At 56.6% G+C, this 12,676-nt stretch overlaps 5 protein-coding genes across 5 annotated transcripts; 3 read left to right on the forward strand and 2 right to left on the reverse strand.

Annotated features, from left to right (window-relative positions):
• Nucleotides 1–1,622: 1,622 nt before the first annotated feature.
• P884DRAFT_277104 (C2H2 transcription factor) lies at nucleotides 1,623–3,615 on the forward strand (the record flags this gene model as incomplete). Its single annotated transcript, XM_069443039.1, has 5 exons — nucleotides 1,623–2,246; nucleotides 2,306–2,434; nucleotides 2,490–2,537; nucleotides 2,607–2,735; nucleotides 2,860–3,615. The coding sequence occupies 5 exons, from the start codon at nucleotides 1,623–1,625 to the stop codon at nucleotides 3,613–3,615; spliced, it is 1,686 nt and encodes a 561-aa protein (XP_069298151.1).
• A 2,580-nt stretch (nucleotides 3,616–6,195) lies between these two features.
• Nucleotides 6,196–6,704, reverse strand: P884DRAFT_299237 (ubiquitin-related modifier 1; the record flags this gene model as incomplete). The annotated part of the gene is made up of 3 exons (XM_069444676.1): nucleotides 6,196–6,313; nucleotides 6,374–6,538; nucleotides 6,655–6,704. The coding sequence occupies 3 exons, from the start codon at nucleotides 6,702–6,704 to the stop codon at nucleotides 6,196–6,198; spliced, it is 333 nt and encodes a 110-aa protein (XP_069298152.1).
• Nucleotides 6,705–7,195: 491 nt separating this feature from the next.
• P884DRAFT_277105 (WD40-repeat-containing domain protein) lies at nucleotides 7,196–9,794 on the forward strand (the record flags this gene model as incomplete). Its single annotated transcript, XM_069443040.1, has 2 exons — nucleotides 7,196–7,321; nucleotides 7,392–9,794. 2 exons carry the CDS (start codon nucleotides 7,196–7,198, stop codon nucleotides 9,792–9,794), a joined length of 2,529 nt encoding a protein of 842 aa, XP_069298153.1.
• Nucleotides 9,795–9,891: 97 nt separating this feature from the next.
• On the reverse strand, nucleotides 9,892–11,290 carry P884DRAFT_329242 (uncharacterized protein). The gene is made up of 2 exons (XM_069445628.1): nucleotides 10,818–11,290; nucleotides 9,892–10,529 (listed from the first exon to the last, which is right to left on the reverse strand). Exons 1-2 carry the CDS (start codon nucleotides 10,924–10,926, stop codon nucleotides 10,300–10,302), a joined length of 339 nt encoding a protein of 112 aa, XP_069298154.1. The 5' UTR covers nucleotides 10,927–11,290; the 3' UTR covers nucleotides 9,892–10,299.
• Nucleotides 11,291–11,442: 152 nt separating this feature from the next.
• Nucleotides 11,443–12,491, forward strand: P884DRAFT_258824 (RF-1 domain-containing protein). The gene is made up of 2 exons (XM_069441277.1): nucleotides 11,443–11,747; nucleotides 11,959–12,491. The coding sequence occupies exons 1-2, from the start codon at nucleotides 11,505–11,507 to the stop codon at nucleotides 12,397–12,399; spliced, it is 684 nt and encodes a 227-aa protein (XP_069298155.1). The 5' UTR covers nucleotides 11,443–11,504; the 3' UTR covers nucleotides 12,400–12,491.
• The last annotated feature ends 185 nt before the right edge of the window (nucleotides 12,492–12,676 follow it).

Below are 12,676 nucleotides of genomic sequence, written 5' to 3' on the forward strand. Positions count from 1 at the left end.
TTAGCGTGGTATTATGTAGGTGCCGTAGGTTGTGTGTACAGGGAGATACGTGCAGTAGCAGTGCTTTAAAGTAATCCGTACTGTGGAGAGAACCTTGAAGGGACTCGAGTGCTTGCATCTAGATCGGAAGGGGAACCTGTGACATAACTAACCCAAAGGGAGCGAGCCACAGCGCCTTACGCAGTATAGAGGCATGCAAGGCGCTCCCAAAAGTGACTCTGACCCCCAATTCGTCGATTGTGATGGACCCCTGGCTGCCAGTGGCACTGAATAACCCTTGTCAGTGTGCCGTACCTGCTGCCACACCCTAATTGCCTTCCCCGTCGTTGCTTCCTTCCGTGGATGCTGTCAAAGAAAAATTGAGCGCGGGCATCAACCCTCTTCTTTCTCCTTTGTGTAGATGAGTATGGTTCTCTCCTCGAACCAAGAGCCCATGAGAACTTGCAACTGCAGTGACAAGTGCCATAATGCTCTCGATAACCCAGGGCAAGCTTGCGGCTAGGAGCTGAGAACAGAGAGCACAATTCTGGCGATACGATCTCGAGATCTTCTGGAGGAGGGCGGGATGAACGACTGAGGTCTCACTCCCTCCTCCTCGCCAATTTTTCCTCCAGGATCTTGCTCCAGCGCTAAGCGGCAGTCGCCTCAAGCAGGTCGGGTGGGCTTACACTATACGACCCAAGGTACCGACCTTACACTGCGGAGTGCTCTCCGTACAATAGTAGACCCTCGAGGCCACAACGTCACTCCATATACTCCACAACGCGAGTGGAGTGTGCTCCGGATGGGCAAAAGAATGCAGCGGTATCCACGGAACTCAAGCCTGCGGGAAAGGTCTAAGGAGATGAGTTGGAGAGAAACTCCCCCCTTTTCCCTTCCCACCCCCCGGGCCCTGCCGGGTGAATGTTTCACTGTTGAACCTGAGATGGGGCAAATTTGGAATACATACAAAAACGCTCTCGGTGGGCAACGAGCAAGCCCACGCCCCTCCCCCCTCCCCCCTCCCCCCCTCTGTCTTGTGCCATGGTAGCACCAGCACCCCAGTCGTGAGCGACGCGGCATCATCCCCGGTCCATCCCTGCCGTGCCTTCAGGCTCCGCTCCAGTGGGGGAGCAGGGCCTGGTCGATTTCCGGGGCTGGAAACAAACAGCGCCAGGGAATCACTAGCGAGGCCGTACGGTATGCAGTAACTACAATGTACATAACTACGCTATGGGGACCACAGGCTCGGTTCATCATGGGGCGCATTTTGGGACGAGATCTCGGACTACCGTGGCGTTCCAGCGGTCTGGTCCTCCCAGATCGCGCCCGACCCCTGCTGCCCTGCCCGCCGTCGACTGATATACAAGTGGCTCTCTCCCCAGCTCAACGCCTCCTTGCCTTGCTGTCAGCATCGGACTCGTCAGAGATCACGCTGCAGCTTCGAACTATAACTACGGAATACACTTTGTGGTTCCTCCCCTTGTTACCTCACGTTGCCCACGGCGGATTGTTCCTTTCCCTCCTTGCTCTTCGCTTATTGCCTCTCTCGCCGCTCTATCATCGTTTTTTTTTGGGGGGGGCCGTTCACAAACCTCCAAGGAGCGGCATCCCACGACTGAGTACGACGCATCGCCGACGAGATGGCCATTGGATCCATGCCCGCAACGGCGGATTCGTGGGGTTGCTGGCCCCAACCACAACCCGGCGGCGCCGACTTTGGCATGATGCAGGCCGGCTTGGTTCCGTACGACTGCCGGGCAACAACCGCGGCTCGCATCCCCCGTGCCGAATTATCTCAACACTACCTGCCGACCACCTTTAGCTCGGCGGGCCCAGTACATCCGCCCGCCTCGCCTCAGTACCATGCGCCCGTGTCATACGGCGGGTACAACCCCTACGGTGCGCCAGCCATGCTGGACGCACCATTCAAGCCTCGAGAATCCCTCGAGCGCATCCAGCCCCGGGGCTTGGTGTCCGAACCTGCCGAGTACGGAGGTGCCCGTGAGCGCGCGGATGAGGTGCCGTGCGTCAAGCGAAGCTGCAGCCCGTCGGTGAAGACCGAGACCAATCTGGACCCAAGCTCGCCAGCCTCCGAGGCTGCCCCTCCCGCCACTCCGGCCCAAGCAGCTCCGGCACACCAGTTCAACACGGCCATCGACAACGTCATGCGCGTGATCGAGGCCAAGCGTGAGATTCTCGAACAATCGAGCGAGGCCGGATCCGCGCAAAAGCAGGAGAAGGATGAGACCGGGGAGGACACTCAGGTATGTGAGACTGCTGGAGCAACTACCCGAGCCTCTTCGACGTTAACCATGTCCTGAAGACACAGCGGAGCCGTAGCAAGCCGAAACGAAAGCGTTTCTGCTGTGACATTCCCGGATGTTCCAAGATGTTTGCCCAGAAGAACAACCTCGACACACACCGGCGGTCCCATACTGGAGAAAGTCCTTATGTGAATTGTCTCTCCATTACGACATCTATCTGCTCGGTTTACTAAGACGTCTTAGGTATGCCCGTACTGCCAGCGCCGCTTTACACAGAGCGTCAACCTCAAGGTAGGAGGATCTCAAGCCAGGGGTGCCGAAAGAGGACGGCGAAGGCTGACAAGACCATGGTCTCTCCAGACGCACATCAATCGTCACACGGGAGAGAGACCCTACGAGTGCCCCGAATGTGACAAGTGCTTCCCTCAACTCTCGAATGTCAAGGCGCACATGAAGACACACATTAGGAGGGAGTTGAGGGCCGTCTGGGTTTGTAGGTTTGCAAACTGCCCGAAAGCATTCACGGCGAAGGGCAACCTCAAGGTATTTTTTTTTTTCCCTCCGTTAAGCAATCCGCTCCGGGAAACACCGTCATCTGACACAGGAACAAAAGGCCCATCAGAACACCTACCATGTCGAGGAGATTGAAGCATTCAATGCCAAGCTGGCCGCCGTCAAGGACAAGAGCATGATATCCGAACAGGATAAAGAAATGGCCAGGTATCTCGTCGATGTGCACAATCTAGCCAACAAGGGCATCAAGGGCCGCGGAAAAGGTCGCAAGGTCAAGCGTGTCCCCATGCTGCACCCACCGCAGCACCAGGCATCTCCTTCCACAAGCCCGGTCAGTGCTACCGGCCACACAGGGCCCTACCAAATGTCCCTCCAGCCTCATGCGTTTCCACCGCAGCAGCAGCAGCAGCAGCAACAACATCAACAACATCAACATCATCAACAACAACATCAACAACAACATCAACAACAGCATCATCATCATCAACATCAACAACAGCATCATCATCATCAACATCAACAACATCATCAACAACATCATCAACAACATCATCAACAACATCATCAACAACATCATCAACAACAACATCACCAGCAGCACCAGCAGCAACCCGCACCCCACGGGCTTCCCTACTATGGCCTGAGCAACCCAGCCGCGTACAGTATGAGCCGGCCTCCCCCCATGCTCTTTGGACCCCTCGGCATCAACGCGCGGGAACCGTACGGCCACGGGGTCTACGGCATGGACTCGGACCAACTCAGCGATGCCAGCAGTGCCCACGGCTCGCCGCCCGTCATGCACCCCTTCGAGGACGAGCATGGCCGGGAGTTGGCTTTTGGCGAGAGGCTCTACTGATGGCGCTTCTCCCTCAACTCCCCGCCTCCCCACAAGTTCGGTATTTGATCTCAACCGTTTTTTTTTTTGGGGGGGGGGCTGCGGCTTTGAGTTGACCGACTGCTAAAAACCTTTTAATATTTTTTTTTTAGTATTCATATGTCGAGCGTATCATCTTGTTCCGCGCAAGTTTTCAGGCACATTTTTGTGGTTATCTCTACATCAGTCCATCTACTTTGGCTGAGCCGAAAAGGAGAGGGAAAAACCCTGTCGATTAAGCGCAGGCAATCGTCTTATCTTTTTTATACAGAAACCGCATCCTGAACTGCTCAACATGCTGGAGGTCGTTGTCTACTCTGCGGGGAGGATATGTCATGTTTCTCTTGTTTTCGTTGGTCTGATTTTGTTCCTGTCTGGACGCGCGAGATTTACTCTGGCTTTTCTACTTTTTTGTCCTGCTTGTTTTGACGGGGACACAGAACGTCTACCTAAACCGGGTGTTGGTGCTTTAACAATGAAAAAAAGGAGAGGAGGAGGGTGGGTGTGATGGGGGTGGTCTTGGTGCTCTCAAAACTCTTGCATTCATTTTTTTTTTTTTTTTTTTTTTTTGGGGGGGGGGGGGTTTGCTGTATTGGTTCGCATCTCGATGTTGTAATAGGCTCTGGATTGACACTAGAAAGAGGAGGATCTTGAATGATAGCACATATCACGCGGCGGCTACGTTCGGAAGGAAGGGAGGGACTGGAATCGGACAATTGAGTGGGAAGGAGGCATGGTGTCTTGGGCGGGCAGTCTGTCCCTGTTGGTAGCTTCCATCAACTGGGTACCTTAGTCACTATCTCCTGATAAAAAAAAACTTGGAATTTTTCACTTTTCGCATCTCTCTCTCTCTCTTGGTCATCACGATGTGAAACGCCATGATTCACCAATCTCTCTGTGATACCAAGCTGATGCAACACCCGGCAGGCGCCACCCAGACACACATCCTTGGTCTCTTCGTCTTCTCCAAGCCCCTCCCCCTTTTTTTCCCCTCCTTCCTCCCTTGGGAAGGCTTCTTTCCCTGGCTTGTTTTGCGCCCCGTGTCTGCACAGAGGGCCTGGGTGATGCGCATGATGAAGGACAGTGACGACTGAGAGCACTCGTCCCGAGCAGGATGGCTAGTGGAAGCCACTCCCAGGGCGTGTGTGTGTGTGTTGGTGTAGCGTAGCGTAGCAGGGAAGGGTGGAAACGGGGCGGCGCGCTAGGATGGATTGGGGACTTTTCAACTTGCGGCCTGGCCTGAGGATCGACGCAGGTTGCCCAGTGCGGAAATCGCAAGTAGTGAGGCTGCCACTCACAACCCGGCCTGGTTGCTGATTTCTTGCCCTGGGACAAGGCCAAGCGACCCGGCACTCGGGGGTCTTGGTGCGTTCCACCTCCCTGGGTTGCTTGTGCTCCGGGGGACGTTCCGACCCTTGCTTCCATCCTGTCCAGCCGCACATCATGTACATGTAGATAATGCGTACCAGGTACGCGAGGGGAGAGGTAGGGATGGGAAGCTGTGGGGAGGGAGAGAAGAAAGAGTGAAGTAGTACGCGCCCAGCCACCACACCCACACTCGGGTCCAAAGTGCCGGGGACTCGGTTGGGAGGGCCAGAGTCCTGGCAATTATAAGCACTTCGTGCATCATGATACCTACACCCTGGGATGCTCTGGCCGGATCGGCCTCATTTTCACTCGCTTAGCGCTTCCCCTGAGAGACACTGTTGTCCGTTGTCAGCTCTCACTTCTCACTTTTTTGGTAACTTATGTTCCATTAAAAGGACGCGGGTTCCTCCGTCTTATCTCGATGCTCGCATCCCCGCATTGTTTGACATAATGCACACACACAAGGCACATAACATATGGAGTATGGATTATATGGTGACACTGTCTCACTTGTCTGTTGGGCGAGATCGACCAGTGGTGAACCATCAGTGTGACTGTACAAACGATGCGCAGAAGATGCCTTATAACGGAAAAGAGGCCCATCTGCCCCGTGATGTTCGAGGTCCCTGCTTCCCTTTATCGTGTACGGAGTGCATATACACAGGGTATAATGTCCCGAGAATTGGTGGGGGCCGGCCGCTACACTACACTCCAGAAAGCCTAGTGTACCATCTTGTATATTCCCCGTGACGATCATCCATTTCTCCCCGGACTGAGGGTGGATAGTGACTGACATAACCAACTACAGACCGCGCCCGCACGGCCGTAAGCTGCACGCCCAAGGGTCACCGGCGAGGCGGCAACGGTTCATCTGTCTTCAATTAGGACATCGTGCTCCGAGACAAAGACAGCCATGCTCGTGGCAGCGGTTGCACAACGTGTTGGCTTGCAGCTCAGTGAAGTCAGGTGACCGTCAGTTGGGCTTCCGGGAAGGAGTGCGTTCGGATCCGAGCCAGGGCATAGCAGGATTCAATCCGCGCAGCACACTGTGTGGGTTTGGAGGCACAGTAGACGAAGCGGGTGCTGTACACGACACGGCAGTGGAGCGCAATTTTCGGTAGGAAACGTACCCGGTTCGCGAAGACGCTAGCACGTTGCTCCCCCAGGATGGCGACAGGGGCCCGCTCGCTTGGGTCAGCCACCGTGGAGGGTCGAGACAAACAGGATGTTGTCGTGCGGCTGGATCTCGTAGGCTTCCTCGCCCTCGAGCTCCCAGTCAGCGTCGTTGATGAGGACCAGGATTCCGGGGCGGCTTGTCCAGGATCAGCCAACGTGTAAGTCAGACAAGATGCCATGAGAGGGGCTGGCATACATGTGGTTATCTAGGACAAACAACTCGGCGCGTGGATCCCTCATGAGATTCTTGCAGAGGTAGTCGATCAGGAAGGCGACGGTGGCGGGCTTCCCACTGGGGTCAACGGCGGGAAGCGCGACTGCATGCCGGCGCTGATTGTCAAAGAGCATCTCGAGGCCGCCACTGTGCAGGAGTGTCAGCCGCTCAGGTTTCAGCCAACGTTTTTGCAGGTGTGATGTGACAAGCGCCCTGAAAATTGCGGCGGAAGCGAGGGGTTGAAACAGCCCAAAATGACTGACGAGAAGTCTACCGTGATGGGAATCGTCGCAGATTCGGCAGCCCCAGACATCTTGATCATAATTGCTAAAGGCTTCGGACAGGCCGGTTTGTTTCGTGAGTTGTCAAGAGTCGAGTTGTGAACTTTCGCGTGTGAAGAGTGAACAAGTTCAGTAATCCGTACATTGTTAACGTTATGGGCGAAGCACAAGTGAAATTCTGGGATAAAACTGGGTCCCTCTTGACGAGGGCACGGATGCCGAATGACTGTAACGTTACTGCGTACGTATTACATAGCGTTCTGGTAACAGTGTGCCTGTAATGTATGTACGGACTACATACCTTACATACAGTACCACGCAAGTTGGTAATGCATCCTCCGTACAGAGCACTACGAAGTAACTACGCACAACAAAACACTCGTGACGAAATAATAGTTACAGCTCTCTTCTGGAGAAGCCCCCAAACTCTTCCCAACCCAGGCCGACCAATCATGCTTCGTCCATCACCCCTGCGCGATGAGCCATGAGTGAAGAACTGCGGACGGGCAAGAGCGACAACAGCATGGCCGACGTGTTTAGTCGCTACTTGTCGGCAGGTGCAAACAGATATGCTGCCGCTGCCGATTGGGGTGAGAACGGACTTGTCGCTTTTGGATCCGACACGAATGTGTGTCTTTGGGACCCGACTGTAAGTTCTCGTTTAGTCCTTCGTTCACACTCATAACGAGATATGATTTCGCTGATCCTGATGGACCCAGGATGCAAGAGGCATCTCGCATATTCTCAGCGGACACACTGCTCATGTGCGCGCGGTCAAGTTCCTGCCTCGAGATGGAGGGGGAAAAGTTGACTACTTGTTGACTGGCGGAGACGACAAGCAGCTCCGTCTCTGGGCCATTGACTCGGAGACAAGGACTGCCGCATGCGTTCAAACCGTCCAAGAACACACAGAACCCATCAACTGCATCGCCGCCCTTCAAGGCCCAGCATCCGACAACGCTGCTGCAGCACGGCTCTTCGTCACGGGCGGCGCGGATGCCACGATCAGGATCTGGGCTTTCGAGGCAGGCCAAGTCACCGTTGCCCAGACCATCAAGACGACCAAGAAGTACATCCCACTCGCCGTCGCGCTAAGTACGCTCCAAGGGGGGGATGGCGCCCTCATTCTGGCGGTCGCCGGGACTACCAATGCCATCCAGATCTTCACAGCCCCCATCGCGGGCGGCACATCAGCAACCGAGTTCACGCTGCAGGCAACCCTACCTGGCCATGAGAACTGGGTTCGCTCTCTCGACTTCATCCGCGAGAAGCCCGAGGAGCGGAGCGACATCCTCCTCGCATCAGCAAGCCAGGACAAGTACATCCGGCTCTGGCGTATTCATCAGGGCACGGTCCTTTCAGCCTTGAACGCGGCAGGTCTCGACCTTTCGGCCGACGCCCTGACGACGCCCGGGAACAAAATCCACAAGATCAGCGCTGGCGATGTCCAATACTGCATCATGTTCGAAGCGCTCCTCCTCGGCCACGAGGATTGGATCTACAGCGCCCGCTGGGCTCGTGCCGCCAACGGCAGGTTGCAGCTGCTGTCCGCCTCAGCCGACAACTCCCTCTCGCTCTGGGAGCCAGACCCTGAGTCCGGCATCTGGCTGACCGTCGCCCGCCTGGGAGAGGTTAGCAGAGAGAAGGGAGCAACGACCGCCACGGGCAGCATTGGCGGGTTTTGGACTGGACTCTGGTCTCCATCGGGTACAACCGTCATCACCCTCGGCCGCACGGGCAGCTGGCGGCGGTGGGACTACGACACCGCCGAGGACGTGTGGAAGCAGAACTTTGCCATATCGGGCCACACCCGCGCCGTTACAGGGATCTCGTGGTCCCGCGACGGGCTCTACCTCCTCTCGACTAGCTCTGACCAGACCACTCGCCTCCACGCGGAGTGGGCTCTCGACCCGGCCAACTCGTGGCATGAGATGTCGCGCCCTCAGATCCACGGCTACGACCTCAACTGCATCTCTCCTCTCGGGCCGTCCTCTTTCGTCTCGGGCGCCGACGAGAAACTCCTGCGCGTCTTCACCGAGCCGAAAGCCGTCGCCCGCATGCTCAGCCGCCTCACCAACACCGCACCCCCCGAAGCCGACGACGCACTCCCCGACGCGGCCAACATGCCGGTCCTGGGCCTCTCCAACAAAGCAGTCGACACGATTCCCGACGACGCCGACATTTCTTCTCTCCCCGCCATGACGGACGAAACCTCCAATCGAACAGCCGCAGACCGTACCGCCCCGGACCCGGCAACCCTTGTCCGGACGTCGGCTCTGGACATCAGCCACCCGCCCTTCGAGGAATCCCTCTCGCGCCACACACTCTGGCCGGAAATCGAGAAGCTGTACGGCCACGGCTACGAGATATCGTGCCTTGCCGCCAGCCACGACGGCAGTCTCATCGCCAGCGCATGCAAGGCCAGCTCTGTGAACCACGCGGTCATCCGCTTGTTTGAGACGCGCCGGTGGACCGAGGTGCGCCCGCCCCTGCAGGCGCACAGCCTCACCGTCGCCAGGGTGCGATTCTCTGCCGACGATCGCTTCCTGCTCAGCGTGGGCCGGGACCGCGGATGGGTAGTTTGGGGAAGAAAGGAGGGGGAAGGACAGGAAGGGAGCGGGGGAGGAGGGTATGCGCTGGTGCAGGCGAATCCCAAGGGCCACGCGAGGATGATCCTGGACGCTGCGTGGGCGCCGTTGGGCGCTGCTGGCTCGGATGGCGATCCGGTAAGGAGGGTGTTTGCTACCGCGGGCAGAGATAAATTGGTCAAAGTGTGGGTTCGGAAGGAAGGCAGTGAGGGGATATTTGAGCTGGGCAAGGCGATCCCCGAGGACCATCCCGTCACGGCTTTGGATTTCGTGCCCGAGACCACGCAAGACGGGTCCCTTCTGCTTGCTGTGGGCACGGAGGCGGGTAAGATTTCGGTGCTGACACTCAGGGTTGCCGGCGGCGGCGGGGAGGTGGAAGTCGTATCCACGCTCGAGGTGAAGAAGGAGCTCTGTTTGCCCAAGGCCGTGATGCAGCTCGCGTGGCGACCGGCGAGGGAAGGGCAGAAGGGAAAAGAGTTGGCCATCGCCGGCGAGGACGGGTCGTTGAGGATATATTCGTTCCCGTCGCTGTAAAAAAAAAAAGGGGTTGCTGGAAAGGGGTCAATGACGAATGAACAAACGCGCATAGAAGAATGACCGGTGGGCGTAAAAAATAAGCAACCGGCTAATTCAAGGCTGGCCTTGTCCAAGTGCATGTGTCTCATATTATTAGATCTATTAAACTGCCTGGGCAGGCTACCCTCCCAAGTCAATCCCGAACGCCATCCTGTTCATACCACACATCCGTCATACCATTATTACCGGCTCTCCGGACGCAGAAAGTTTCCTGCTTCCACAGCCGCACTGCCCGTGGCTTTCCAAATACCCAGACACCCAGATCGTCAAAACTCTTGACCCAGCCGTGGGTTTGCCCACATTCGGTCGTGTTTTAAGCCCATCACGGCCAGTCGTTCCAAACCATCCTCCTCTATTATCCACGTTTCCCCCTCACTCATTCCAGGCCGACACCGGAACGAGACGCAGAGGCCTTTACAATAACAGCGCCCCCCACACCCCGAAACCGCCGCTTCGAGAACGCTTAAAGCTCCTTTAGGGACTCGGCCGTGGCCGCGGCAGTCGTCCCGGCCACCGAGCTCAGCGCCTGCCCGACGACAGCAGCGCCCTTGGCCGCGGTGGCGGCGGCCGCCGATTCGTACGAGTCGCCGTGCATGTAGAACCAGGCGCGGTTGATGATGAATTGCACGTGCTGGGGCAGGTACAGAACCGAGGCGATGAAGGTGAGCGAGAGGAGGAGGAACAAGACCGAGTCTGGACCGTTGTCGTCTTAGCGGCGCGCTTCGAGAGAGAAGGAAGGTGGGTGGGTTCTGGTTTTTTTTTTTTTATTTTTTTATTTTTTTTTGGGGGGGGGGATCTAAGAAACGTCCCTTCTCCCTAATCAGCCTAGCTTGTATCTATTTCTAGCTCTAGTAGTGGCTGGTACTATTGACGTTATATGGTGAACGTTCTAAGGTTTGGCTGTACGTTAGTAGGGGGGGAGGAGGGAGAGGAGGATATTTAGAGGATGCGTGTCTGGGAGGATAAATTATGAATGCGTACAAAATATGAACTTCTCGATCGGCGTGTATATATACACGCTCATGGTCACCTCGAGCTGGTAGATCTTGAGCTGCAGCCACTTGCTGAAGGATTCGAGTCGGGAGGCCATGGTGGATGGGCGCCCGGTTGTCGCGGGAAGCGGAGAAAATAGGAGTGTTATTGTTGGGGATGGGGGAGGCAATCGAGATGAACGACTTCTTCTTGGTGCTTGAACGTGCGGGTCGTCGTGGGCAAGTGATGCGGTAGACGCCGTGTTCCGTGTCTATCTGTTAATTTCCAGCTCGTGGTTGCACCGTTAGGGGGGCCGCGCAATGTCCGACTCCGTCCGCGGTGATGTTCGCGGTTTGAAGTTTGTCGATCGCGATCGAGGCCAGGGCGATAGGGACCGATCGAAATTCGAAGGACGTCCGTACTCCTTCCGTCGGGGCGCAGAGCAGGCGAGCCTTTCCCCTGCCGAACGGAACTGTCGGGCAACGCTATGATTGGCCACTGGCACCCGAGTAAGCTCAGGTACAGTAGTAGTGTACGGAGTAACTTATGTACTTCGTACGGGTACATACATACATACAGTACATAGTACGTACCCTCGCCACGGGCTCACATGCAGGCCCGCTGCGTTCCGATGTTTCAAAGGGCACTGAGACAGCAACAGACACAAACTCCCAACGGCTCGGTCGACGACATGACATGAGGGCAGTCCACGCCATGCTCCGGCGTCTTTGCGGTCTGCCTGTCCTCTTCCGCCACGCAGGCCTCCTACGAAGCAACCATGGCCGCCCGGCCCCAATTCCAATCCCCGAGCTGAGGCGCGCCTTCTCCACGACGGCAGCACTCAAAAAGAAACAGCTCCCTCCGCGCCCCAAACCCCCGCCCGAGTCCGAGATCGAGGAGTCCTTTCTCAAGGGCAGCGGTCCCGGCGGACAAAAGATTGTACGCCTCCAATCCCCCCCCCCCCCCTTCTTCTTGCACACCGTCCTCCCTCCCCACCGCCCGATCCCTGCGTCGCCAACGTTTCCGATCTAATTCGAAAGTAATACAAAACAAAAGAAAGAAAAGAAAGAAAGAAAAAACCTAATGTGACTGACACCTGACCGCCTCCTCCAACCATGAGGTTGAGGAGCGGGGTGGGAGAGGAGAGTAGAACAAAACCAACTCGGCCGTCCAGCTCAAGCATATTCCCACGGGCATCGTGGTCAAGTCCCAAGCGACCCGCTCGCGCGAGCAGAACCGAAAGATTGCGCGCCAGCTGCTGGCGCTCAAGCTCGACGAGCTCGTCAACGGCCCGCAGTCCCGCGCCGCCATCGTGTCCGAGGTGAAGAAGAAGCGCGCGGCGAGCAGGGCCAAGAAGGCGAGGCGCAAGTATCGCAAGCTGGCTGCCGCTCAGGGGAAGGAGGGCTCGAAAGCCGAAGAAGCGGGAGAAGAGGAGGAGCAAGAAGCGGAGGAGGCGGAGTGGGAAGATATGTCTGAAGACAGGGAGGAGAAGAAGGAGGAGGTACAGGCCGGGACTCAAGCGCCGCCTGCACCTGATTCGGAGAGAGGGCAAGCGATAGAACGCGGTAATACCAAAGAGGACAAGGTCTGATCCATATTCAAGGGAAAACGGAGCTGCACAACAGATGGAGAACAGAGCTTCACTGGAAATGAATGGCTCACAAAAAGTGTAAGAGAAAGAGCCCTCAATAAAACATTCGCCAGGAACCAAAGGCTCTCTCTAACGCAAGAATCCCAATATTGGCCAATTACGAACGAGGCAAAATCACTGCTGGCACAGTAACAGAATCTATCATCAAGCTTGGCCTACTTGTCCGCGCCGACTCACGCACGCGCCCCCTCGCCCAGGAAAGAACAACCCCCGTGCG

The sequence above is a fragment of the Thermothelomyces heterothallicus genome (genome assembly GCF_042370625.1).
Source record: "Thermothelomyces heterothallicus CBS 202.75 unplaced genomic scaffold P884_scaffold_9, whole genome shotgun sequence".
In the NCBI taxonomy this organism is placed as follows: domain Eukaryota; kingdom Fungi; phylum Ascomycota; class Sordariomycetes; order Sordariales; family Chaetomiaceae; genus Thermothelomyces; species Thermothelomyces heterothallicus.

Coding starts and splice junctions, on each gene's coding strand:
- P884DRAFT_258824 (XM_069441277.1), top strand. CDS start 11,505: ATGAGGGCAGTCCACGCCATGCTCCGGCGTCTTTGCGGTCTGCCTGTC. Junction 11,748..11,958: donor GTCCCGGCGGACAAAAGATT/GTACGCCTCCAA, acceptor AGAGGAGAGTAG/AACAAAACCAACTCGGCCGT.
- P884DRAFT_329242 (XM_069445628.1), bottom strand. CDS start 10,926: ATGGCCTCCCGACTCGAATCCTTCAGCAAGTGGCTGCAGCTCAAGATC. Junction 10,530..10,817: donor GATCGAGAAGTTCATATTTT/GTACGCATTCAT, acceptor ACAACGGTCCAG/ACTCGGTCTTGTTCCTCCTC.